At 34.0% G+C, this 26,601-nt stretch overlaps 2 protein-coding genes and 2 long non-coding RNA genes across 4 annotated transcripts in view; 3 read left to right on the top strand and 1 right to left on the bottom strand.

Annotated features, from left to right (window-relative positions):
• Positions 1–11,504, top strand: part of fgfrl1b (fibroblast growth factor receptor like 1b) — a 33,275-nt gene extending 21,771 nt beyond the window's left edge. Inside the window, exons 4-7 of the mRNA XM_052573684.1 lie at positions 7,020–7,112; positions 7,314–7,592; positions 9,155–9,508; positions 10,215–11,504. Coding sequence (XP_052429644.1) covers positions 7,020–7,112; positions 7,314–7,592; positions 9,155–9,508; positions 10,215–10,600 — 1,112 coding nt within the window. The 3' untranslated portion in view covers positions 10,601–11,504. The remainder of the gene's footprint in view (positions 1–7,019; positions 7,113–7,313; positions 7,593–9,154; positions 9,509–10,214) is intronic.
• A 2,081-nt stretch (positions 11,505–13,585) lies between these two features.
• On the top strand, positions 13,586–17,531 carry LOC127971747 (uncharacterized). The gene is made up of 5 exons (XR_008156905.1): positions 13,586–13,849; positions 14,019–14,033; positions 14,432–14,560; positions 14,664–14,728; positions 14,912–17,531. It is a non-coding gene; the product is annotated as an uncharacterized LOC127971747 (long non-coding RNA).
• Positions 17,532–17,699: 168 nt separating this feature from the next.
• On the top strand, positions 17,700–20,017 carry LOC127971945 (uncharacterized). Its single transcript, XR_008156976.1, has 3 exons — positions 17,700–19,093; positions 19,392–19,472; positions 19,782–20,017. It is a non-coding gene; the product is annotated as an uncharacterized LOC127971945 (long non-coding RNA).
• A 111-nt stretch (positions 20,018–20,128) lies between these two features.
• On the bottom strand, positions 20,129–26,238 carry LOC127971133 (signal-regulatory protein beta-2). The gene is made up of 6 exons (XM_052573946.1): positions 26,142–26,238; positions 25,335–25,682; positions 24,755–25,096; positions 24,407–24,523; positions 21,180–21,223; positions 20,129–20,384 (listed from the first exon to the last, which is right to left on the bottom strand). The coding sequence occupies exons 1-6, from the start codon at positions 26,182–26,184 to the stop codon at positions 20,223–20,225; spliced, it is 1,056 nt and encodes a 351-aa protein (XP_052429906.1). The 5' UTR covers positions 26,185–26,238; the 3' UTR covers positions 20,129–20,222.
• Positions 26,239–26,601: the final 363 nt, after the last annotated feature.

The raw sequence follows: 26,601 nt of genomic DNA, 5'->3' as shown, positions 1-26,601 counted from the left end.
TCCATTCCATTAGACGTGCGTTTACTCATTTAACATGGCTGGTCTGAATGCAGAACAGCCTCACTGCTGGAGTATTTATGTTTAGTCTAATTTATGTCTATTTTCCACGACAGCTCCTCTTTTGGGAAATGCTCCTCTCCTATTTAAACAGTCCAAGGGGGAAGAAACATAAACTGGGTCTTTTATAAAGTTATAAACGTTATAATATTTCAATAGATATATATTATAAAAGTATAATACACAATTTAAATAATACAATCTCCTTCTTTGTTTTTTTTATGATAGCAAGTCCCTTGTTTGTCCTGAACAGTTGAACTGCCCGCTGCATGTCCTCCAGAAAAATCAGGTCCCACAAATTCTTTGGTTTTTATGCATTTTTTGTTTATTTGAACCCTTTTTAACAGTGACTGTGTGATTTTGAGATCCATCTTTTTACACTGAGGACAACTGAGGGATTCATATGCAACTATTACAGAAGGTTCAAACAGTCACTGAAGCTCTAGAAGGAAAAACCATGCGTTAAGAGTTGGGGGTTGAAAACTTTTAGAATTTGTAGATCAGGGTAAATTTAACTTATTTTGTCTTCTGGGAAACATTTAACTATCTTTTGTAGCTTTGAAGGGCTGTACTAAATGTAAAAAATGATATTAAGGCAAAATAAGACAAAAGTTTTCTTAAGACTCTTAATGCATGGTTTTCCTTCTGGAGCATCAGTGAGTGTTTGGAGCATCAGTGAGTGTTTGAACCTTCTGTGATAGTTGCGTATTAGTCCCTCAGTTGTCCTCAGTGTGAAAAAATGGATCTCAAAAGCATAGTCATTGTTGTAAAGGGTTCAAATACTGGAAAACCAAAGAATTCATTGGACCTGAAAGATTTTTTTTTTTTTTTTTGAAAGACAGCAGGCAGTTTAACTGTTCAGGATAAACAAGGGACTCGTGAAAAACTATCACTAAACAACAAAAAAACACATCTGTGGATCATTCAGCTAACAACACAATGTTAAGAAGGGGGTGTAAACTTTTGACACGGTCATTTTAATAAATTCAGCTATTATTTTGTCTTGTGGACTATAACATTAAACATAACGTATTTTATGTGAAATATCTTATTCAGGTCAGTACTAAATAAACAATAGCATGCATTTTGTTTGATCCCTCTTATTTTGTTAAAATAATTAACATTTTGCATGTTCTGTAAGGGTGATGTAATTTTTTACCTCAACTGTATATACAGTATGTGCGTACATATAAATTGTCCTTCCATAATATAATTGCTTCAAAAATGTACTCCTTTTTAATAATTCAGATGGTTTGTACCCTACTGGCAATCATAAGAAAATATAAAGTGATTAATGATAAAGTGATTTACAAACAATTTATTTATGGATTTTTATAATTAAGTGAATATAAGTAAATATTATGTAACAGGGTTAGCACACTAATTGGATATGGGAGTTATATAAAAGTATAAAGTCTTATTGTATAAAGAGAGATTATAGCTAAATACTAGCTTTTATTATCATGTATTTTGATTTCCTTGTGGATGTTTTTGAATATGCAGGTTTTTTGTTGTTGTTGTTTTTATTGTTTTTTTTTTTGTTGTTTTTTTTGCACAGATGTACTGTATATGAGAGACACAAGTGGCACACATTTTGTAGAATGACTATTAGTATTTTAAGAAAAGACTAGAAGAATACAGTATAATTTATTTATCTGATGTCAAACGTATCATAAGAACAAACCAAAATGCTTTTAAAGCTCTACTTTGATCATGTGTCTCTCTAACACTGATGTATTTCGTAATTCTGATTACTTGTAACGTGACACACACGGAGCTTCACAACTTGGGCTCCTAAGAGCGTGTTTGTTTTATTTCTTTCATTGTAGGGAAATAAGCTCAGGCAAGTTCAAAGAACAAACACATATGGACACAAATGAATTCATGCTTGTGAGTAGCAGAAGAAAAGACATGGTTGAAAAAAAGGGAAAGATGAAAGGATGCTTGATGGAATTGAAACCAGTCTGGACTCACATGAAATTAAGCTGAAATGGCACATAAGAGTGAGTTCAGGCGAAGAAGTGAGAAGCATAACTGAGAAACAACAGTCTTTAAGTTTAGCAGCAAAAGGGCATAAAATAACCAAAAAACAGTTTCTGCTGATTCAATCTAAATATAATTATAGTTTGATATAATAATGTAGATTGTATTTTATCATTCCTTTATTTAGATACTTTGTTTTTTAAATGACCATTTCAAACCTATAGTGGAGTCCAAAGTATAAAATGGAGGGTTAATATTTATATATATAGAGAGAGAGAGAGAGAGAGAGAGAGAGAGAGAGAGCTTAAAGAAATATTTCTTATTCATTAGATATCATAATGTTTAAGATTCTACACTGTATCTTGGTCACTAGAATGACAAGCTGTCATTAAATAAAAAGGAGGAAATATGACAAAATACATTTTGAAACTCAAATTGTATGCACAAAATCTGGGGACGATAAAAAAAAAAAAATTGTTTTTGAAAGAAAGTCTCTTATTCTCACAAAGCATTTATCTGATAAAAAATGCAATAAAAGCAGTAATAATGTAAAATACGATTACAATTTAATAAGTGTTCTCTGTATTATTATATATTTTAAAATTCCTTTAATGACAAAGCTGCCACTACTCCATCCTTCAGTGTCACACAATCTTTAAACATCGCTCTATATGCTGATTCAATGCTCAACTAACATTTCCTTCTTTTATTTTTATCACTGTGATGCTTAATATTTTTGTTGATATTTTTTAAAAAGTTCAAAAGAACAGCCATTTTTTATATAGAAATCGTTCGTAACATTATAATGTCTTTACTGTCATTTTTGATCAATTTAAAAACAATTACTTGTTTCTTTGTTTAAAAAAAAATAAATCTGTCCCCAGATTTCAACAGTAGTGTATAATATGCATATTAAAATAGAACACTGAGAAAAAAAAGGCTCTCAGATGTTTAAACCCAACTTTAGATCAAATTATAGCATCCAGTAAATGCACTAAATATTTTGACTCCAGTATTTTATGATGCATCTCATGCCCACCCTGCCTTTCCTTCTATGCACAGTTTAAACCAGAACCTAATCACATTATGGCTTTGGTTTCATTGCGTACAACTGAGCCTTCTTTGAGCTGCAGGGGGAGCAAAGGTTTTAATTAAACTAAAAGGATGCAAATTACCCACCTTCATCAGAGCCACATTAAAGGGCCTTTCATCCACCTCATTAGACGGGCCAGAGGCTGGGCAGGGCCCTTTGCAGGATGCTCCGGGCCCACTCCTCTCACAACAGAGAGGAAAAGAACCCGGGCACATTAGGTTTGGCCAATTTCCTCCTGGGTCTCCATACTACTGTTGCTGCAAACCACTTATGGCCCCATAAAAGATACAAGGAGACTTCTAATTACCCTTTCTCCTCTGCATCTCTCTGTCTTTCCCTGCTGTGAATCAAGCAACAGTCTCTAATTTACCTCTTTAGTCAGTGCATAGAGATCTGCCAAATATACAAACTGAAATGAGGTGTATGTGTAAATCTAACAAAAATGGAGGTACCAGATCATATGCTTAAAAACATGAAAGCTTACCTACATTACCCATCTGATATGATTTTCTTTTTTCTTTTCTTTTTGGCAAGAATAAGCACTTGCTTTTATAACAGCTCAGTCTATTCTTTTGTATTTCCCTCTCATCTCTCTCCAGTATTTTTGAATACATTTGAATACATGAAAACACATAACCATGCTTCTTTCAAGAAAGATTAGAGCTCTGTAATGTTTTCATCAGGAACAAAATGATTGGAAGAGCTCAAAAGAACTGGAAAGCATTCAAAAAGTGCAACATGTAGCCGATCGGTTCATACCTTTTCCATCCTTAAGGAACTTCGTGAGAACTATAATCCCACTATAGTAAACAGCATTGGCAGAGTTTTCCTTTGATTTACAGGAACAGACATGGTTTTAGTTAGTGATAGGCTATAACCTGAAAAACACAGCATCACTCTCAGCCAAACGACTCCTCAATCTTCATTACGTCTTTGATTGAAAAAAAAGGTAATGAGGCCTTTTTTTCCTTTGATGTTTATTTTATTTAGATGTCGCTGGAAATCAGCAGAAACATTTCAGTCCGCTTTCTACTCCATGTTTTGCTTAGATTTTTTTTTTTTCCAATCATGTGGAGCTCTCCATGACAGATCTACAGGAATGTATGTTTGCTCACACAGGTATGAATGGAGAATGAAGCTTTTTAAAGGCACGGTTGGAAAAAAATATTAACACTGAGTCCACATGAAGATAATTTGTAAGTTGAGCTGCGGGGCTACATGTGGACCTCTCTGGACCAAAGCCTCCTTCTTTAAGCAGTCCTCTCTTTGAGCATATCTCTATGGGGCTGCAGAGGAAAAGGAGCTCCCAAACCTTTTGCGCTATTTTCCTGTCCTAAATGTTCAAAAACATCTGTGAGAGTATAGGTGAACTGTCAATTGAATCCATGAGAAGCATGCATAGTAATACCCATAAAGCCATACAGCTCCAGAATGCCCTGTCAGGAAGAGTCTGTATTTTAGACACCTGTTTAGAGAACTCGTCCCTTCACAGACCAGAGAACAGGGAGTCTGGGGTCTGGCTCTCAAGTAAGACTACTTTAGTCCACATAAAGCTCCGCTGATTCCACTCTGCTGCTGCTGAATAGAGCGGCAATGGCTTAATTTTATGCCTACACCCCGGGGCCAAAGGTAACAATGGACTGAAGGCTGGTGAAAACACTTCTGCTTGCTTTGGCCTGGCTGTCTGTGTTGAACATGCAAGGCCTGTGCTCAGCATATGAAGCTTAGCAGGGACAAAGGTGCAGTGCTTTACTCCAAAGCAGCTATACACACAGCCTCAGGACAGCAAAAACTATAGAGAGTTTGAAGGCTTTCCTAGCAGAAGAGCCATTACCAAACTTTCATTGTCGTGTTCAGTAATGTGGACATGCACTGTGAATCAAAATCAGTACGATTTTTATTATTTTTTATTTTATTTTTTTATTTTGGACAGAATAAAACATATGCCAATAAAATAGAAGAAAACAAAACTCAGCTTTGCCATAACATGATTTATTTAAAATGATATTCAAATATAAATGTAATCTTTTAAATTATTTTAAACAAAAATGTAGAAATGTAGCCTTTTAGAGTGTGAGGCATCCTTCAAAAACATTTTTAAAAAATCACTCTGACCCCAAATTTTAATCATTTATTTGAATGAAAATATATTTCCTGTATATTTAAAGATTTGCAAGACCATGAAAATGGAAGTGAGTTTTTTTATAAAGGTTTTTATATATTTTATGCACTTATGTAAGTATAACATTTTAAAAAAGATCTACTAACCAATGGTTGCAACCCTTTTTTTTTCTCACCTTTTATTTTACATTTAATAATAACACCAAACAATGTATATGATATCCAAATATTGGTACCAATCATAGTGACACTTGCTGTAAGCTTTAAACTCTGCGTCATTTAAGGGGGAACAGCAACCTTATAAAATGGTTTCACTTCCTCCCAAGTGAAGAACTAGCTGTACCGAGCACTGATGACGCTGGCTGAACCGAATTATGGAAAATATTCATAAGGCATTTTATTAAGTAGTTTCATCACCTAGCCATGTGAGAACCATTTGTTGCTAGTGTTGATTCATGGCTTGTTGATTTGGGATCGCTCAGAATAAGTAATGTTGTGTACATAAAGATGTTGTGCTGGGTTCATGTACACACTTACGTGTGCTGACGATCCGTCCGCTGTGGATTCAGGGAAGTGAGAGGGCTCTCTGTGCATTCCCGTGAGCCAAGCCAGAGAAATTCATCCCAAACAAAGCAGGGCTCTCAGCTCTGTCTGCACAGTTTAGGTTAAAGCCAGTTAATTGGTTTCCTGTCCAGGGTTAAGTCAACAGGGTGTTGTGTCTTAAACAGTATGGAAACCGGAGAGAAGCAACAATATAACCGTGTTTGTTCACCTCCAGCACACAAACCCCTCTAAAATAATACATCGGTTCGGCCTGGTTATCGTTCCCATGGAGTTCTGAAACGTCACCATTTCCGAAACAAAACAAAATCCTTTACACACCTCAAAGTCCACTGATCTCAAAGTGAAATCGCTTGTTTTTCGGCACAGAGGGGTTCTGTTGGCTCTCAAAGCACTACAAATAAATCTCACCAAGTGTTGGCCTTTGCATTGACCCGCTCATTCAACATGATTTACATGACACCATTTGCAGGCATTAATAGTGGCTATGAAGATGAAAGAGCTCATATTGCTAGAGAAACATCTGACCGCTGATTTACGGACCAATATCTGAACTATCCTTTAAAGTATGCCTGAGATCATGGGGATTGTTCAGTTGATGAGTTAGACCGGGGTGCTTAAACAAGTTTCAGTGGTTTCACTTATGCTTTAAAAAATGAATTTAATCCATTAACACTGAAACAAGCTGACATTTAAATTGCTCCCTGCATAGCAGAGATTTGCCTGAAATCATTTGTCAGCAAGTCTTTACAGATAAAATATAAAATAGTTTTACATTTTAGTATTAAAGGTTTTCAGCATTAGAGAACAAAAAAAAAAAATCTGACAGTTTTGGACGCTTAGGTAACATTTAAAAAATATTATAAGTGGCAACTGGAAACAATACTGCATTTTTCACAGACATTATTTTGAGATTTTTTTTCAGTGAGGTATAAAGTCAGTTCACTGCAGTTCACCACTTTGTTCGAGATTTTGTTATCCAATGCAAAGATATTCATGCATTTTTTAAATTAGGTTTAATTATCTAAATACTTTAAAAGCCATTGTATATTTGAATGTTACAGTTAGGTAGAAATCCACAATGATTCATTTCTAAAAATCTGTTTCCTCCACAATTCCTATTGATTATTTAAAAAGGACACATGATGAAAATCATAACAGCAAATACTTCTCATGATTCTTTACTCTGGATCGTGTCTTGCAGATGATGCAGTTGTGACTCAGAACCAGCCTCCGCCAGACGCAGAAGAACCTAACGCAGATCTTACCCTGCAGGACCCTACCGGAGAGCCATGGGGTAAGCATCTGATACACACCCTCCTCATCTTTCACTCCACGTTACTCAACGCATGAGGTCATCAGCATGGGCCGTGTCTGTGCCCGCGTCCTTAAAGAGCTTAAGACGGTTTATTTCATCACTGCTGTCTGACTACCTAACAGAATATTTTTAGTCATCCAGCCATAACCTCATGCTGTAAATGTTTTATTTCCTCCGCAGTGAAGCCACGCTTCACTCAGCCCACAAAGATGCGCAGGCGTGTGCTAGAGCAGCCCGTCGGCAGCTCGGTGCGTCTCAAATGTCAGGCCAATGGCAATCCAACACCGGTCATTACATGGTGGAAGGACCAGAGCCAACTGCCCAATCCTCACCAGAGTAAACGACCACAGTGGACACTAACTCTGAAGAACCTGCAGCCACAGGACAGTGCCAAATACACCTGTCATGTCTCCAATGCAGCTGGCCATATCAATGCCACCTACAAAGTGGATGTAATTGGTGAGTTTGGAAGCCAAAGATAGTTTAGCAATAGAATATGCTTGTTAATAATATATCATTTGTAATATATGCATATATATATATATATATATATATATATATATATATATATATATATATATATATATATATATATATATATATATATATATATTTATATATAATATTACGTTTTATTTATTTCATTTATCATTTTAACCTAACAAATTTATTTTGTGGTTTGCATCTTTTTTTACAATAATAATAGTAATAATAACATTTTATAATAATTTGTATATTTTGTTATGCAATGCAAAGATATTCAAGATTTCTTTTTTGCATGTGTCTTACTTGTCTAAATATTTTGAACTTAATTTTAAATACTATATCCACAGTATATTTTTTGTGAATGATTTTTTCTTGAAAAATTAATGGCTGTAGCCTATTTCTTAGCATTTCTTTGTCATTACGTTCAGTATTATAAATTATATATATGTGGTAAATGGTAAATGGACTGCATTTATATAGCGCTTTCAACAGACCACATGGCCATCCAAAGCGCTTTACAATTTGCCTCACATTCACCCATTCACACACACACATTCACACACCGACGGCGGTGTCTGCCATACAAGGCGCCATCCAGCTCGTCGGGAGCAGCTGGGGTTAGGTGTCTTGCTCAAGGACACCTCGACACTTGGTCAGGTGGAGCCGGGGATCGAACCACCAACCTTCCGGTTTGTAGACAACCTACATGAACCACTGAGCCACTGCCGCATTATATAATGTATAACATTTGAATAGATTTGTTAATAATATATAAATTATAAATAATTATGAATATGATAAATTATATCAAATAAAATATAAATAAATATGTTTTTTTCTTGTATAAAATGTATATATTTTAAATGTGAATATGAAGAAATGTATCAGAACATGTTGCGAGCCAGACTTGATTCTATTTTATGGATTAGCACCATGACTCATTAAGTATTCAGTATGCCATAGTTCCATCCACTGTTTCTGTTAACCATTACACCATAATCAGTTACGAATGTGATATGCATAAGCAAGGTGCGATTTGTGAAAAAAAGGAGGGTGCTTTTGAACATTTTTATTATTTTTTTTTATATAACGGAAACTTTATTTAGTGTGATCTCAATTTGATAAAAACATTGTAGGCCTACGTTAGGGTTATAAATTGTAAGGATTCAATGTCCACGGTTATTCAAACAACAAATATAGACAAAATGAGCACAACAGAGCTTTTTGAAACTCTGAATCAGTTAAACCATTGTGTTGCCAAATCATTCACTGTTTCGAAGCGCTTCAATCGGGTCGCGTATCACAAATTATTTTATTCAGATCGGGACTTCAAAGCGTGTATCACATATCATTTGATTAAGATTGGGGTGTCAGTGCGGGTTTGCAGGATGTTTTTATCCCCACCGGGAAAAGTAATTCAGGAGAGGCAGGGATGCATAGACCAGAGCAAATTGCACCCTGTGCATAAGTAATCTCATGTTATTAGACAACATTTTCAAACTGCTTTTTAAGTTTTCAGTCTGTTTTCTCCACAGAGCGAACCAACTCCAAACCCATTCTGACTGGTACCCATCCTGTTAACACGACTGTGGAGTTTGGTGGAACAGCTTCCTTCCAATGTAAAGTCCACAGTGATGTAAAGCCTGTGATACAGTGGCTGAAGAGAGTGGACCCAGGCACAGAGGGGCGTTATAACTCCACGCTGGAGGTAGGAGGCCAGCACTTCGTGGTGCTGCCCACTGGAGACGTGTGGTCCAGACCTGACGGTTCCTACCTCAACAAGCTGGCCATCGTCAAGGCACGGGACGAGGATGCTGGAATGTACATCTGTCTAGGAGCGAATACCATGGGCTACAGCTTTCGCAGTGCCTACCTCACTGTTCTCTCAGGTCAGCTCCTGGAAATATCCCTCAGATTTAGGTGGATGATAAAAGACTGTAACAAAAATGATGATAAAAAAAACTGTTAATTGGTTCACTGTAAATTCCCTTACTACTGTATATACTGTGAAGGACTAACTTTTCATGCATTTTACAGTGAAATATTATTAAAGCTTTTTTATATATATATATATATATATATATATATATATATATATATATATATATATATATATATATATATATATATATATATATATATAATAAAAAAGGTAAATTAACATTCCTGGAATTTCCTTTGACACTTCACATTTGATGGAAGTCTCTTGTTTTTTTTGTTTTTTTTCTAATTAGTTACATATGTCATATGTATATGTCAGGGTATATTTTACTTCATAAGTTGTTAAATAAATTATTATTGGATTATTTTAGTGTCAAGTTTTTGTATGACACTATATGCCTTCACCTTAAAGAAAAAAAAGGTACAAAAGCTTTTACAGAATATATTATATTTATATATCTAAATATCTATATTATGGATGGATGGATGGATATATATGCTTTTTTTTTACTCTGTTTTAAAGTTTAATTTGTAAAACCTAAAATGTTGCTAACATATTTTTAGGGGAAAGTTATAGCAAACATAGCTGCTATTTTTACTGTTCAGTGTAGTAAATCAAATTGGAAGTAATGAAATGCCTCTGTTTGTTTGCAGATCCCAAGGTGGATAAGGACATCATTCCCCGCCACATCAGCCCCGGTCTTCCCTGGCCGCTGATCATTGGGATCCCAGCTGCTGCCTTGCTCATAGTAGGAGCCATCGTGCTCTGGTTGTGCCACAGCCGCAGACGCCAGAGCGTTTTGCCTCCCCGACCGACACCCTATCGAGACCACCACATTCCAGACAAGGAGCCCAACACGGCCAGCGGCATCAACCCTGACCTGCCCAACCAGAGACTAATGGGAATGGGGCTCCCAGCTCTCAGCGGTCCGCCAAAGATTTATACCAAGGTCTACACAGACATGCACACTCACACCCACACACACTCCCATGCACACATGGAGGGAAAAGTACACCAGCATTTCCATTACCAGTGTTAACAGGTTACCATCATGTAACCCACGCTGCTGCTTCCTCTGTTCTCATGAGCTAAGGGCCACCACTCGAGGACCACAACCGTACTGTTCTGATGGAGCCCATTTACCTTGAAATGTCTCAGGTCAAGGAAAATGTCTCACACTCAGTAGAGCTGCAGTGGACCTCAGTTTTCCTTTAGGTTCTTCGGAGTTCAAAATCGAATAACACTGAAAAGCAACCCGAGCAAGTGCTAACAATCCAAGAATACTTGGACCTTTTTGCTATCTGAAAGCCAAGCATTAAACAGGAAGTAGAGCAGAGATATTTTATATTTGGAGAAACTGTGATGATCTGTGTCAAGCATACTGGTGGCCCTGTTTACAATGTGTTCTATCAGTAAATTAGTAAGGATGTGTTTTTTATTTCTTCTTCTTCTTGTTTTTGTTTATTGTATTGTGAAGAAATTATGCAAGGAAATGTCAGGGAAAATAGATGGATGACTAAATGGAAAGGGGGAAAGGGCTTTTGTTGTATTACCATTAAAAGGTACTTTGTGTGTATGTATTCAGCTCAGCTTTCTAATAATTGCAGTATTACATAACGTACGGTCTCTCTTTGTCAATTCAGTCTCTCTGTTTGCTAATTACAGTCGAGGAAGCTATTTTATTTCAAACACATTGTGTATCATTTCAACTTACAGATGAGCTGTAAACCTAGCCTTGCTGTTTGATGATGATATATTTTAAGACTCCACCAAAAGCTAATTAGCAGGGTCTCTAGAAACCCCTTGTGAGCCGATATACAAATTTAAAATCTATAAATGTGACATGTTTATCTGAGATACTGCATGCTGCGATTTAACTTTGGTGCTCATGTAAGTGTATTTTAATGATATTTTTGTAAGAAATAAATCATTCTTTTATTTTGCCTCATGCGTTTACAGTTTGACCCCCAAAAGCTTGTGTATTTTCTGTGGGAATTGAACATTGGATGCCACCGCGGTGGCTGTTGACTCTCCTCACCCTCCCTAACATGGCCTCAGACCACTCATCATCAACAGGCTGAGGAATGCAATGAGAAAATCAAGTTATTCTTTTCGACACCAGGGAAGGAGGGAAATATTCCCAGCAGGATTTGATGGGTATTAATATTCGGATAGGGTTACAGAGAGGGGGCTACAGTTCTTTTGGCTGTTTCCTCTGTGTTCCCTGTGGATGACAAAGGCAAGAAAAACTCTCCGGCAGCACCAAAAGCCCCAGAGGTGAGCGCTGACTGAGCACTGGACATCTGAACTTTCCAAGGAAGAGGAGAAGGGGTTAGACTGTTTAAATGTGATGAATCAATTGTGTGAATTGAGGGACTGTCAGTACCTGCCAAAACAATTTTAGAGTACTATTGAAGAAAAGGCCAGGCTGCCATCTAGAGGCCATAATTAGTGTTCCCACTCAATGTGCAATAATAGTGCCTGCATATTAAAAATGTTTTATAAAACAGTCTCTGAGCTCAAACTAAAATCAAGTAAATTTCAAGTTGAGATGTTAAGCTATAGGCATCTTTAATGTGATAATTACATGGTTAACTACAGTTGATTATCTACTCTAAATTTCTCTCAGTTCATTGATCTTCAAAGTGTGTGTGTGTGTGTGTGTGTGTGTGTGTGTGTGTGTGTGTGTGTGTAGCGATAGAGTAATGTCTGTCATGTTTTCAAGCTTGTCATTTTGAAAGCATGCAACAGCAGCTGACACTTGTTTCTGTCTTTGTGAATATAGTGGGTAAAATCAGGCTGTTTTTGTCAGTGGTTTAGTAACCACACCACAATAGTTTGTGTATACTCTAAAAATAAAGTGTCTAATAAATAGTCTTTCTCACAAGCAGAAGCAAGTTTTCGTCAATTTTCGCAAATGGTTCAAGCGCAACTTTTGAAGTTCTTTAAAAAGAAAACAACAGAAAAGTATTTTCCTTTTTGTAATTTAAAGACATTCCCTGACATTGTTATTGTGCTGTATGTGTAAGGGACTGAGAGACTGTTAGAATGTTCTTATAATTCAAGCAATGAAAAATAAAATCATATATACAAATATATAGGCTATATGAGTTTGTATGTTTTATATTCATTGCACAAGCAATGCACTTTTTTAAATATCAGCACATGTGCTATTAATGATATACAAAAGTACATAGAAACACGGTGTTTTGTTCTTTGAATGAATCAGATTTTGAACGAATCGTTTGATTTGAATGTTTCAATCAATCATTTATTAAAACACGGGCCTGCTGCCACCTACTGGCGGTTTTACTGTCATCATTAATATCAATGACGGGCCTAAACCAGACAAATTTTTAAAAACCTTTTTAAAAATTACACAAATGTTGTACTCATTATGTAAAAGTAGCTACAGGAACACAAATAGGATCACTCACATTTTTTACACTTCGACCACTGACTACAGTATACCATCTTCTGATGGCTAATTCCAGAAGATGTCACAAAGCTCAAATCATCTCAGACTGGTTTCTTGAACATGCCAATGAGTTCACTTTACTCAACTGGCCTCCACAGTCATCAGATCTCAATCCAGTAGAGCAGATTTGGGATGTGGTGGAACGGGAGATTTGCATCATGGATGTGCAGCCGACGAATAAAATCTGCAGCAACTGCGTGATGCTATCATGTCAATTTGGGCCAAAATAGCAGAGGAACGTTTCCAACACCTTGTTGAATCTATGCCACGTAGAATTAAGTCAGTTCTGAAGACAAAGGGAGTCTAACTCATGACTAGTAAGGTGTACGAAATATAAAGTGCATGGCTAATGAGTGTAGTTTCTATTTATATGGTGTTTTTGTGTTTGTGGTCTTCTTGTGCTGTGCTACATGGTTTTGCATATCATACTTTTGTATCTAAAAATATCTAAAAATAAAGCACCCTTCATGTTAAGACAAAAAGAACACTCCTCCTTTTTGTGGTTTTGATCTGTCCTTTGACAAAGCAACCATTAAAATCAAGCCTTCATTTACAGACCTTTCGGGTTATGTTTAGTACATTGGAGTTATTGGTGTCATACAAAAGAAAAATGCATTATTATTAGATTTGTAGAAATTATTATTTGACTCTGATACAGCTAATAGTCATGTGATGCGTACATGATGTATGGAACTTTACAACCAGAATAGAGTGAAATAAGGAGGGGCTTCGAGTTTTATCTTAGATTTGGACATCGACGCATCTTTAATATGAAATTTTTCTATGTACTTCTGCTTTTGAGCGTTGTTTGTAAGTATCATCTTATAATGCTTTGGATCAAAAGGAAAGCAAACTGGGGATTTAGTTGTTGTAAATAGTACATTTAGAACATAATGGTTATATTGTAACGGTTTGACTGAAACATTTTTCGGCATAAGAAATCACTTCCCTATAAAGCCAGTATTTTTTTTCTTTTCAGGCTCTGTGGAAGGAGGTAAGAAAAATGTCACTCTAATTCTAGATGCAACAATATTTGTGATATATATATATATATATATATATATATATATATATATATATATATATATATATATATATATATATATATGCACCATAGATAGATAGATAGATAGATAGATAGATAGATAGATAGATAGATAGATAGATAGATAGATAGATAGATAGACAGACAGACTGTTTCAAGCAGTTTTCCATCTTTCTATATAATACGATTGTTTTGTGTGTATGAAGCTAGTTTCATAATTTCAATCATATCTATATATATATGTATATATATATATATATGTATATATATATATATGTATATATATATATATATATATATATATATATATAGAGAGAGAGAGATTTTTATTTTTTTTTACATCTCAGGTACTTGTGATGGAAACATTTACATTCCTATCATCGTAATTCTCTGTGAAGCAATGCTGCTTTCTTTAGCCGTAAATGTCTACATTATCTGCATGACAAGATATAGAGACTCGTGCCAGAACTTTTACAGTATGTATCTTTTGTTTTTATTACCCCTACAAAATAAACTTCATTAGTTATTATAATAAAAAAATTACAATAATTATCGTATGCTATTTTGCCTCTTTTTAAGATAATTATATTGCTGTCTGGTGTAGTCGTGGAACAGCGAATGAGCCTGAGCAATCAGATGACCAGGTACAGTTTTAGCACATGCAAACATTTTTATTATTTACAGTTTTTGTTTTCAAAGATCTTTCCTGCAAGTATAAGATCGTTCAACTTTTATAAGTATTTCATATAAAACAATTATGAAGTATGAACATGCATAATGTATTTATTAAATCGATATACTGAGAGATATACTGTGTTTATTTGTAGGTTCCAGACGACACATTATACTCTCTGAGTGTTTCCAGAGACAGAGAGTGTGAGGAACGAGCAGAAGTGAACCCCAATGAGTGTGTGTACTCTGCTGTGAAAACCTAGAAAAGATTAGACCTCATCAAAAACGTATGCTAAAAAATTTTTATCTTTCGCTCTGTTATTGTTTTTCATTTTTGTTTTCATTTTCATTAAGTTTATCTGTCATTTATAGTTAAGAAAATGTTGCATACTTTTCTGAATATGTTAAAGTTTTGCAGTGTGAAAATAAATAAATAAACAGAGATGCTTGTGAACTACTGTCCCAGCACAAGAGTCAAAGAGCTGAAGTCTAGTGGATAGTTTATTGTAGAACCACCTCACTCACAGTTTATCAGGTTTCAGTGGACACTGTTAGTAGTTTTTGGTTGTTAATTAGGTTCACTGTTGGTTATCGGCTGGTATCTGTATCTTCTGGCTAAATGCAAATGAGCAATTAACACATTTCTGTGCGATATGTGCGGTTACATGAGAAGCATGCACTTTAAAGAAACTGGTTGCGTAAGACAGTAAATTCATATATCTGTGAATTGTGTGGTCGAGAAAAAAAAATATTTAGCTTTTTTTTCATTATATTTACTAAAGAATATTTTGGAAGGATTTGGAATTCTATATTAACAGAAAAATGGAGTTTAAGATCGAACATTTTATATTTTATGTCATTTTTTTATACAAAAAACGAAAATGTAAATTATAAAGAACAACATATTATACAGTTGTTTATTTTGTTAGGAAAATTCCATATACAGTACATGAGAAAAAGTGGGCTCAATGTAAACCAAATTTTGCACATTTTATAAATGATTTTAAATTGGAACAAACAAAAAAGCACTGAAAACATGTAATGCTCTGAAATCATTGAAATGTATTTCATTTTCTTTTTCTCTCCCTCACTCTCTTTTTTCTTCTCTCTGGCAGCTAATGTTAATTTGATAACGCAAGTATGTAATTTCTCATGTTCTTGTGGCATTGAATTAATAAATCATAAAAGAAAGAAAGAAAGAAACCGGTTGCTGTCAGCAGTTCAAAACATAGCAGATGCATTTTTCTATTGATTTAGCCTTTGTGTGATGTAGGACTTAATGTGATTTACTTTTTTTTTTTTTATCATATGTCTGAAAATTTTATTTCATACAGGCCAGCACAGAAGTGAATGTACTAATGTTGTAAATTTACAATTCAACAAGTTTGTTTGACTTGAAATGCTATGTATTGTGACTGAAATGCTCATATTTTGGTGACAATAAATGGTTAACAGCACAAGCTTTGTCGTTGCCTGCAATCTCAAAGCTCACCTTATGAGGGCAGCAGAACTCACTCATTTTAAAATGGTTGAAAAAACGATTTGACTATATTTGAATATAATGAGCTGATTCTTATACTAAATTGTAGGCTAGTCTTACAATATGATTGTATTACTCTAGATGTTGGATGGGCAAAGGTCGTAAAGATATGGTGATAGCTACTAAAATGCATTCAACACTTTCTGTGATTCATCAAGTTTTCTGAGCATTGTCAGATGAATTATGAAATTATTTTGCCCATGAACACAGAAAGATCTGTCACATCAGATGAACATCACAGCCTCCTGAAGCTCTCAGATTGTGGCTCCTCTCATGACTTTGTTCTTTGAATCTGCTGGATGACTCAGGATTTATATGCTTGACCCCAGAGCTGCCCCAGACGTGACAGACAGTGTTAGCATATGCATTACCGAAAGGGCCAAAATAACTGCACTGTTAAAGAGGGATTTTTACCATTCAACTGAACTATGTGCATGTATTTTAGACTCATTGTTCTTGTTCCATCAATGCAGTACGGTATGACCCTTTTCAGGAGTTGCAATTTATTAGAACTCTCTCTTTTATTACAATTTAAAATCAGATCAAAGCTCACATACACTAAAATACTGAAACGCTTATGATGCTGATTCAAAACAACAACGCCGGTGACTGACAGTCAAACAAAGTGCGGTTCGAGCGGTCCACCCCCACAGCTGAACTAGAAGTTTTGATTGTTTTTTTTACCCGAGCCAGACCTGTCTGTTATTGGCTGAAGCGTAGGGGCTCCACCCTAGGATTTTGAAAAATTCCTGTTAAAAATGCCAGCTCGCTCTGTTATCCATCAGCGCCTTCTTTGTCTATTTTTTAGTTGAATACACTAGTTTTATTCTACTCTAGTAAAAGTAAAAGTACCACAATTTAATTATATTCTATATCTACTCAAGAAAGTAGAAAAAAAGTAAAATGTACTTAAGTACTGTAACAAAAGTATTTGTAATTAGTTACTCTCCACCTCTGCTTTTTATCAAGACCTACAACACATGCAACATTTTTTTTAAGTGTGATGAAAATGTTACACCCCTTACCATATACTATGATGCTCTGTGTCCCGGCGCGATGAGACAAAACCAATAAACCCATTACAAACAAGGCATTTGTTTGCAAGAACATTAGGCTGGCGTTATGCAAATCTTCCCACATTGTGACGCGGACATGTGGGGGTGTGTTATAACGAGCCGTTTTAGGAGGGTGTGGTTGACTCTTAAATTTATAAAGAATATCTCTTTGGATTTCAGTCTTCGCAACTTTACAGATATATTTATATATATATATATATATATATATATATATATATATATATTTTTTTTTTTTTTTTTTTTTTTTTTTTTTTTTAATCACATTATATGACCCCTTTATTATGTGGTAATTGTTTCTCAGCCTTTGATTCTTCTCAGTGAGGCAACTTGGCTTTTTAATGATTTCAATTTAAAATGAACAGGTTAAATTAATTAATATGCAGTCCCAGGCTGGATGGTAAAGAAATCTTGGTAGTTATAATAATAGATAAACATTTTTTTTAGATAAACGTTCTCATTTTAGATTTTAAAAAACATATTTTAATTTCGACTTACAAAAAAAAATAGCAACATGAGCATAGATTAACGTAGAATGGAAACTTCTGGTTTCATTTTTACACCTATGTCACACCTTGAACAATGACCAGTGTGTGGTAAAGGTTCTGTCGCTGGAAGAACAGGAAGCTCGAAGCAAATGCACACAGTATACTGAATGTCTCAAATGTATTATCGTGCTAGACAAATTATGTTTGTCCAGATTATCCATACATTTGTGGTACTTTATCTCAATATATGTAAGTGACATTTTAACCTGCAAAAATATTTTATTTAGAAAGCAGCAATAGGCTTTTAAAACCTTGAAAAATACCATTATGCATTTTAAGTCAGTGGCTTGTTTTTTAAACTTGGTGTGAATGCTTTTGTTTCTTTATTTCAGATTTTACTCACTGTACAGTTCTTCATCAGCCTGACTCTGTTATCCCAGTTGACCTTGGTGCCAATGTGAATCTGCAGTGCTTTTTTGCAGAAAACTTCAGCATGTACGACATGTTTTGGTACAAGCAAATCGAGGGCCAGCAGCCATGTGCTGTTGTTAAGGCGGGAGCTGTTGCTGATCCTATTTTTCATAAATATATTAATATAAATATATGGATATATGAACACTCGCTTCAATGTCATCAGGTCAAAGAAAAGACTTTCTCTTAGTATCATTAACATTAGTCACTGGGATGAGGCGATCTATTACTGTGGAGGGGAGATTTTCTTTGATACTGAGTTTGGAAATATAGTATTTGTGACGTTAAATATATCTTTTCTTAACTCTACAGGTGAGTTTTTGTTTCATGAGCTGAAAACCCAATAACATCGAAACCAAACCAGATATATTTGTATTTCTTAAAGGGTTAGTTCATCCAAATACCAAAATTATGTCATTAATAATTTACCCCCATGTTGTTCCAAACCTGTATGACCTCCATTTATCTTCGGAACAGAGTTTAAGATATTTTAGATTTAGTCCGAGAGCTCTCAGTCCCAACATGAGGGTAAATTATTAATGACATAATTTTGCTATTTGGGTGAACTAACCCTTTAAGTTTATAAGTTTGCATGTAAGAGTAATTTTAAGTCATAAAATGAATATTAACTGTTCTGCTTGTTTTGCAGCTTCAAATCCAACAGAGAGAGATTATCGTTATCAGTCGTTATCTTTTAGTGCAACATTATTGGAATATCTGTCATGTGGATCATATGTCTGTTAATCAGGATTAAACAACAAAAGGGTCTGTTTTCCTATATTTCATATTATGCATCACATAATCTACAGTATATATTTTTAATACTCTTCTGCACTCCTGTAACCTCAAATGATGTATCCGCAAATTTACAAAACTCATAACATTGTAGAAAGAGTACTTTCATTTGATAAGAATAGGTATAAAACCACTGTTTATGTTAACAACATAGAGTAAGCCTTATATTTGCAAGTGATGGCCTTTCAAAAATAACTGTTGATTATTATTAGTTATAAAAGGCAATCCTCAGTCAATGTTAATCTAAATTAATGTATCTTTTTTATAGCTTTATCTCCAGTTTATTCCATCTCCAGTTAGCGTCATAGAGGAAACACACCCGTCCACATTGAAATGTCGGACACAAAAGGTAAAATCATTGTTTTTTGGTTTTCTCCAAATTTCTGTTTGTGAAGTCAGAATGTGTTTTATAAATGCAACATTTTCTGATTTCTAGGAGCAAAAGTTTCAGAGGAGCTTGTGATCTAAACCATTCATAAAATTCAAGCGCTGATGCTTACACATATTTATGTAATTTTTGAATCACTGTAAAATCAATTAGAATCACACCAGAGCTTTTATTTTAACAGATGAAAATCTAAGATTGTGGCCTTCAGTTTGCACTAACCTCTTCTAATTTTGTATTTATTTTATTTGTATTATTATTATTTTTTTACAGAGTCACACATCCAGTTTTTGATGCCAATAAAGATCAAGAAGCTTGAGGGGACAATGATGCACAATAAAATGAGGATAATTTGAGACTGAAACATCTTGGTCAAAAAGAGGAACAATTGGCTATATTCCTTTAACATAACACATTTGTAACAATTACTGTATAAGTACTGTATATTTGATAATTCAGCATAGTTTTCAGTAGAATTTAAAATTTGAATAAATGAGCATTGGCAACTTTTTATGTTCCATTTAATGGGGACTGCAAAATTAATTTTGTCTGGGAGAGAGGTTGGGGGTTAATAAAAAATGTAATCACAACTGTGTAAATTCAAATATGTTTTATGTACACAATTTTATTACAAAAATTCATGCAATAATGTAATAACAAAAACACACATCTAGCTAGTTAGTAAATAATTCACCATACATTTGCTCTCTAGTTCTATACACTTCTGTACTCAGCTACACTATAGCCGGTCTCATGGGGGTTATTGATCAGGCTGTACATTCTGTCTTGAGGCGTTTCCCCATTCCTTTGCACTCTTCTGTTTTTTCTCTCCTTAAAATGTAAAGCAGCATAACTCAACTCCACTGCATCATGGTCCTAAGAAGTAACACATTAAAATAAAGATGCAGTTAAAAGAAAATGGAAGAAAAAATGAAAATCTATGTTTTATTTAATATTAAATGTGCACTTGAATTTAAAATAAAATTAAATCATTACATTATATGAAATTACAAATCACACCACCCTGCATCATATTTGCTAAATTACATTTTGAGGGTGCTGATTTCAAAATATTCTATCACATCAAACTTTTCACAAAATAAATACATGCATTACATAGCGTTTTTGTTTTTGGCAACTATTCTTGTCTTGCAACAAAAGTCTTGTATAATCTCTTAATCATCAGAAAAACTGCGACAAAGACATGATTCATATCTTCTTCTGAGCAAGGTTACATTTGCTCAATGCTTAGCCAATTTTCACATGCATGGATGATTTTTATGATCATATCTCGAGGTTTCAATGTAAGAATTATGGTCAGTGACAGAAGACAATATAAATTATTTAGTTTTTACCACATCCAAGCAGCAACAGAAAATTTACATTAGAATTTTTTTCAGGAAAAGCTAATTTATAAACTTTTATGTTATTTATGTAAAATTATTTGACATTGAATGAGTACATGAACATACTTTTCCACTCCTGTGCAGTGTTAACTGATAAAAATATTTTATGCTTTTTTAAAGTATTCTTTATTAATACTGCCATGAAAAATGTTCATTCATTATTTGGGGGGTCAGCATATTTTTTTATTTTATTTTTTTACTTTTAAGATGCAGGGCTGTGTTATATATAAAATAGAATTGAATTGAAATTGATTATGATGCACACCTGACTGGAGGGACGTTCTTTTTCAATGTCTTGTAGAGTTTTTTCTGGTTGAAAAAAAAGAAAAATCTTACAATGGAAGCTTTTGAAAAAAATAATAATTTTGTCAGATAACTTAAAGCATTTAAAATCTCAGTTCAGGAAGAAAATTTCTTAATACTTTTTTTGCTGGTCATTTTACTATCATTTACATTACCAACAAAGACAGTGATCTTTATTTAAGCCCATTAAAGTAAGCTTATATATGTATATATATATATATATATATATATATATATATATATATTCAGTACAGACCAAAAGTTTGGACACACCTTCTCATTCAAAGAGTTTTCTTTATTTTCATGACTATGAAAATTGTAGAGTCACACTGAAGGCATCGAGCACTGAAAACCCTAATAAGTTGACTGAACTAAATTTATTGAGTAAACTTGTTGCCTCAATTTAATTGAGTAATGGAGTCTCCCAAAACTTACATATTTAAGTTTATTTAACTTGACGGTTTTGTAGACTACCTAAATCCCTCAGAGGTTTAAATGTTGATACTTGATTCATTTGAAGTCACCATTGTGGTGGAAAGTGTTTGGTTTAGTTGGGATCTTGGTCCAGTTACTTCTTGTGTTAATTTGTCTCTTGCTGCTGTATTGGTGTATTTTAAAACGCTGTTTTTGTGGTGAAAAAAGACAAATTTAAATGAGCTCAGGTGTTATTTGATGTTTTTTGTTGATGAGTCATCACATAATACGTATTTGAGATCATAAAATAAGTTTTGTTTGATATTTTTAACAGGCACCAGGAGTAAAATACTTATTTTAAAGATGGACGAAATGAATGCGTTTGAAATAATTTGAGTAAAAGAATCAATCAAGTTTTCACACACACAGACTTCTAGATGTAGCATATGCATCACAATAATGGTGACAAACAAAAGAGCTCCATAGCACAAACTCCTCCTTATTTTCCAGCCTTTTTTTGTTCTGATTGTCACCATTGATGTGATGCATATCCAAAATCTTGATGTCTGTTTGTGACGACATGATCGGTTTTCTAAAAGTAAGTACATTGTTTTATCTACAACGTTTATATCCATAAAAGTATATCCATAGTTGCAGCAATATATTTTATTTTACTATAATAAGTCACCATTACAAGCAAGATATGTGTATGTTAGATCTCAACTCTCTTTGCCACAGTAACAGTGTTTTAAAACACACAAGTTACAGTAGCAAGAGACAAGCTTACACCAACAAAGAGCTGATAACACTTGAGCTCTTTTAAACGTCACCTTTCTTCGCCACAAAAACAGCATTTTAAAACATACTGTTATAGCAGCAAGAGACAAGCTAACATAAGAAGTATCTGGACCAAGATCCCAACTAAACCAAACATTTTCCACCACAATGGTGACTTCAAATGAATCAAGTATGCACATTTAAACCTCTATTAATTCTCAATAAGAGCTTCTCTAGATGTCTGACAGAAATAAAGTCACAGAACCTTGTAAGGAGGATATGTGAACATCTATATCGGATGTACAGAAGACATAAAAAACATTAAAAAAAGACGTCATAAAAACATTCTCTCCTCAGTGGATGTCTTTTCAATGTCTGCAAAGACATAAAAATACTTTTTTTTTTTTTTTTTTTTACAGTGCAGTATAGGGTTTACTGTATTTTCATAAATATTGTGACAGTTTGTCAAAAGGTCAAAGTGTAAATATGCTGTTATTTGTTTTACTTCAGTCTGCTGTCAAAAATAAGAACATCATTTTCAGTTAAATTTACATGTTGAGTTAACTTAAATATATAAGTACACTTGAAATTAGTACCAAGTTAAGTGAACATAATTGTTTAAGTACATTAAATTAGCATCAAGTTTGGTGAACTGAGTGATTTAAGTACAATCTACAAAACCGTCAAGTTAAATAAACTTAAAAATGTAAGTTTTGGGAGACTCCATTACTCAATTAAATTGAGGCAACGAGTTTACTCAATCAATTTAGTTAATTCAACTTATTAGGGTTTTCTACAAAACCGTCAAGTTAAATAAACATGTTAAATAAATATGTAAGTTTTGGGGGACTCCATTACTCAATTAAATTGAGGCAATGAGTTTACTCAATCAATTTAGTTCATTCAACTTATTAGGGTTTTCCATCTAACGAGTTAAGCAGTAACTTTAGCTGTCATGTTCTTTCGCTCAAAGGAAAACGATTGGGCCACTTCATCAAATACTTAAGTTGTAATTTCAATAATCATCTCAAAATCATGTACCACAAGGATTTAAATTAACATATTTCACCAGTAGAAATCATGCAAAACAACTTTATATCTACATAATTTTAGTCACCGAACATAGTACACAAAGAAAAACTTCCTCTTGAAATGTAGTTCAGCAACCAAACAGACCAAAAGGACAAATTTTGTAACCCACCAATTAGTGCTTTTGTTCTCTTGTTGCTAGGCAGAATTTCTCCAATGGCCAATCACATTAAAGGAAGAACAGAGTGACGTTGAGTTTTTCGAAAGGATTACTCATGATTTTGAGCTCACAACACTTGAAATCTTAAGTTTATGCATTTTGAAGGTAAATTAGTTAAATTAACTCATATTTTTAAGTGACAGGGCCAAAATGCAAAATTTTAAGTAATGTTTAGTCAACATTACTTGATTTTTTAAGTCAAGGCAATATTAGGGTTTACAGTGAGGGCTATTTGACCAAGAAGGAGAGTGATGACCTGGCCTCCACAGTCACCGGACCTGAACCCAATCGAGATGGTTTAGGGGTGAGCTGGTCCACAGACAGAAGGCAAAATGGCCAACAAGTGCTAAGCATCTCTCGGGGAACTCCTTCAAGACTGTTGGAAGACCATTTCAGGTGACTACCTCTTGAAGCTCATCAAGAGAATGCCAAGAGTGTGCAAAGCAGTAATCAAAGCAAAAGGTGGCTACTTTGAAGAACCTAGAATATGACATATTTTCAGTTGTGTATATAATTCCATGTATAATTCCACATGTGTTCATTCATAGTTTTGATGCCTTCAGTGTGAATGTACAATTTTCATAGTCATGAAAATAAAGAACTCTTTGAATGAGAAGGTGTTTCCAAACTTTTGGTCTGTACTGTGTATATATATATATATATATATATATATATATATATATATATATATATATATATATTAATTTATTTATTTATTTTAAGGAGACAAATTAGATCAAAATGCTCACCTTTGTTATTGTAGTATCTTTCCTTTTTATGACTTAAAACAGCTTGAGCAGTGATAACAATCATACAAACACCCAATAACACACCCAAAATAATCACCAGAGGATCCACTGGATTTACTGCAAGACAGTACAACAAAATATATTGTGTGTATGTGAATGTGCTGTGTCGACTGCAGGGGTTTAAATTTATGATTTATATTAAACATTTAAAATAATTAAATGAATACAACTTTATTAATTAAGTAAATATTAGTAATCATACCAACATTTAGTCAATTGGCATATACAGAGGCTGTATTTTGTCTGAAAAAAAATTTAAGCCTGAGAAGAAAATAATTTGGCACTTACCCATATTTATTCTTGTCCCATTCCCAAAGAGAATTTTTCCACAGGTGACCACGGCGCAGTAGTAAGTGCCCGTGTCCATTTGGCTGCTAATGTTTTTAAACAGTTTGAAAGTGCAGCTCTGTGTAGAATCAGTCTCACAATGATTAGACTGATTATGAATGTAGAGGATTTCTGGAACAGATTTTCCTGAATCGGATCTGAACCAGAACATCCTGATATCTGTGGTGCTGTGTTCATACAGCACAGAGCACTGCAGGGTCACTGTGTCCCCAGATTGAACAGGCTCTGATTCGGGAAGCTGAAGAACAGACACCTTGGATTTATATTGGTTGTTTTTTGACCCTAAACAGACATGGAGACATTTTATACAAAGTCACATGTTTCAGCAAAGGTCTTATTTTAGAATTTAAATTAAATGCAAATAATCATATGTAACAAATACAATTATATTGTAATAGTATAGAAATACTATTACAGAATTATAGTATTTCTAGTATTATTTACTGGAGACAACAAGTAACAAGTTGACTACATTATTTGAATCTTCAATAAATGTACTCCTCAAGAATAAAACACAAACCTTTCAAAGCCAAGTATGTGCCTCTAGTAAAGAGAGTTTCATACTTTCTCCAGCCACAGTAATACATTGCTTCATCCGATGAAGTGACATTTGAAATCCTTAAATGACATTTTTTTATGTCTGTCTCAATGCTAAAACGTGAGGATTTAAAGTTGTCGAAGAAATTAGGAGTTATGGCAAATGTCTGCACCATCCCAACAAGTTGTGGTTGGTGTCCAGAGGTTTGCTTGTACCAAGTAATTGGATCTGTGTGATCTATCAGAAAAAAACAGCGCAGAGTGACATTGTCCCCAGCAGAGACCATTATCACTGGATCTGGTTGATAAAAATCATTAGAATGTGTTGTGTCTGTAGGGAGGAAAAAGAGAAAAAAAGGAAAATAATGTCATTTCATCTATGTGACAGAGTTATACAGTAAGCTCATATTTTAAAAAACAATGTTCTTGTGAGTACCATGTTAAATTTAGATATATATAAGTTAAAAAAAAAATATATTCCCCATAATGACTTACATAATTTATGAGATGTTTAAAAAAAATTCAAGAGGCAAATAAATACTCATAAACAATTAAATAAATCCTTAGTTCAAGGTAATACATTCTTTGAATAAAACTATTGAATTAGACAAAAAATATAGCCCTCATTAATTATATTAATTATTTGTTCAAAACAATTCTTTAGAAAAGTTCTCTACAGAGGTTAAAAAATATATGAAATTATAGAAAAGTGGAGGTTACTTACCTTTGTTTATTAAAGAAAATTATTAAAGAAATGCATTTAGATACAGCACACGTATTACAAACTTACACATTTCATTTAGAAGCATGACAGATATCCACAAAACCATCATTATCTCAGCAGTCTGTGAATCATTGGCCTGCCTTCATAAACAACTGCAAGATTATACTGTACACCTCTGTATTGTCTGTCCTTTCGTGACATCACAGACTTCCTGTAACCTTTTCGTGTAAACATTACTGCTGTTTGTAGGACAGTCAGGATATACTGTAATCTCAAAAAAGCATCTCAGTATGTTGCAAAAAAACATTGTGAATGTCAGCTACCAAAATTATGCAAACTTTTATTCAATTGAAAAAGTGCATCAGTGAAAAGGTGAAGAATCATAAAAACTTTACACTGTACAATTAAAACTTTCTAAAAACGTTTTCTTTTTTAAGTCTTCTCTAACAGTCACTAATCTACAAAGTGGTCAGTTACATTAAATATGCATACATAATTATTATACCAAATTAAGTAAAGACAAGGC

Source organism: Carassius gibelio, chromosome B14 (genome assembly GCF_023724105.1).
Source record: "Carassius gibelio isolate Cgi1373 ecotype wild population from Czech Republic chromosome B14, carGib1.2-hapl.c, whole genome shotgun sequence".
NCBI lineage: Eukaryota > Metazoa > Chordata > Actinopteri > Cypriniformes > Cyprinidae > Carassius > Carassius gibelio.
Note: the sequence above shows the minus strand (reverse complement) of the source record. Positions and strands in the feature narration are given on the sequence as shown.

Bases quoted from the DNA above. Each gene is read 5' to 3' on its own strand.
- LOC127971133 (XM_052573946.1), bottom strand. From the start codon at position 26,184: ATGATGGTTTTGTGGATATCTGTCATGCTTCTAAATGAAATGT. The intron at 24,524-24,754 runs GTAAGTGCCAAA...ACTGTCTTGCAG, and splicing joins TGGGACAAGAATAAATATGG to TAAATCCAGTGGATCCTCTG. The intron at 20,385-21,179 runs GTGTGCATCATA...GTTACTTCTTAG, and splicing joins AAGAACGTCCCTCCAGTCAG to GACCATGATGCAGTGGAGTT.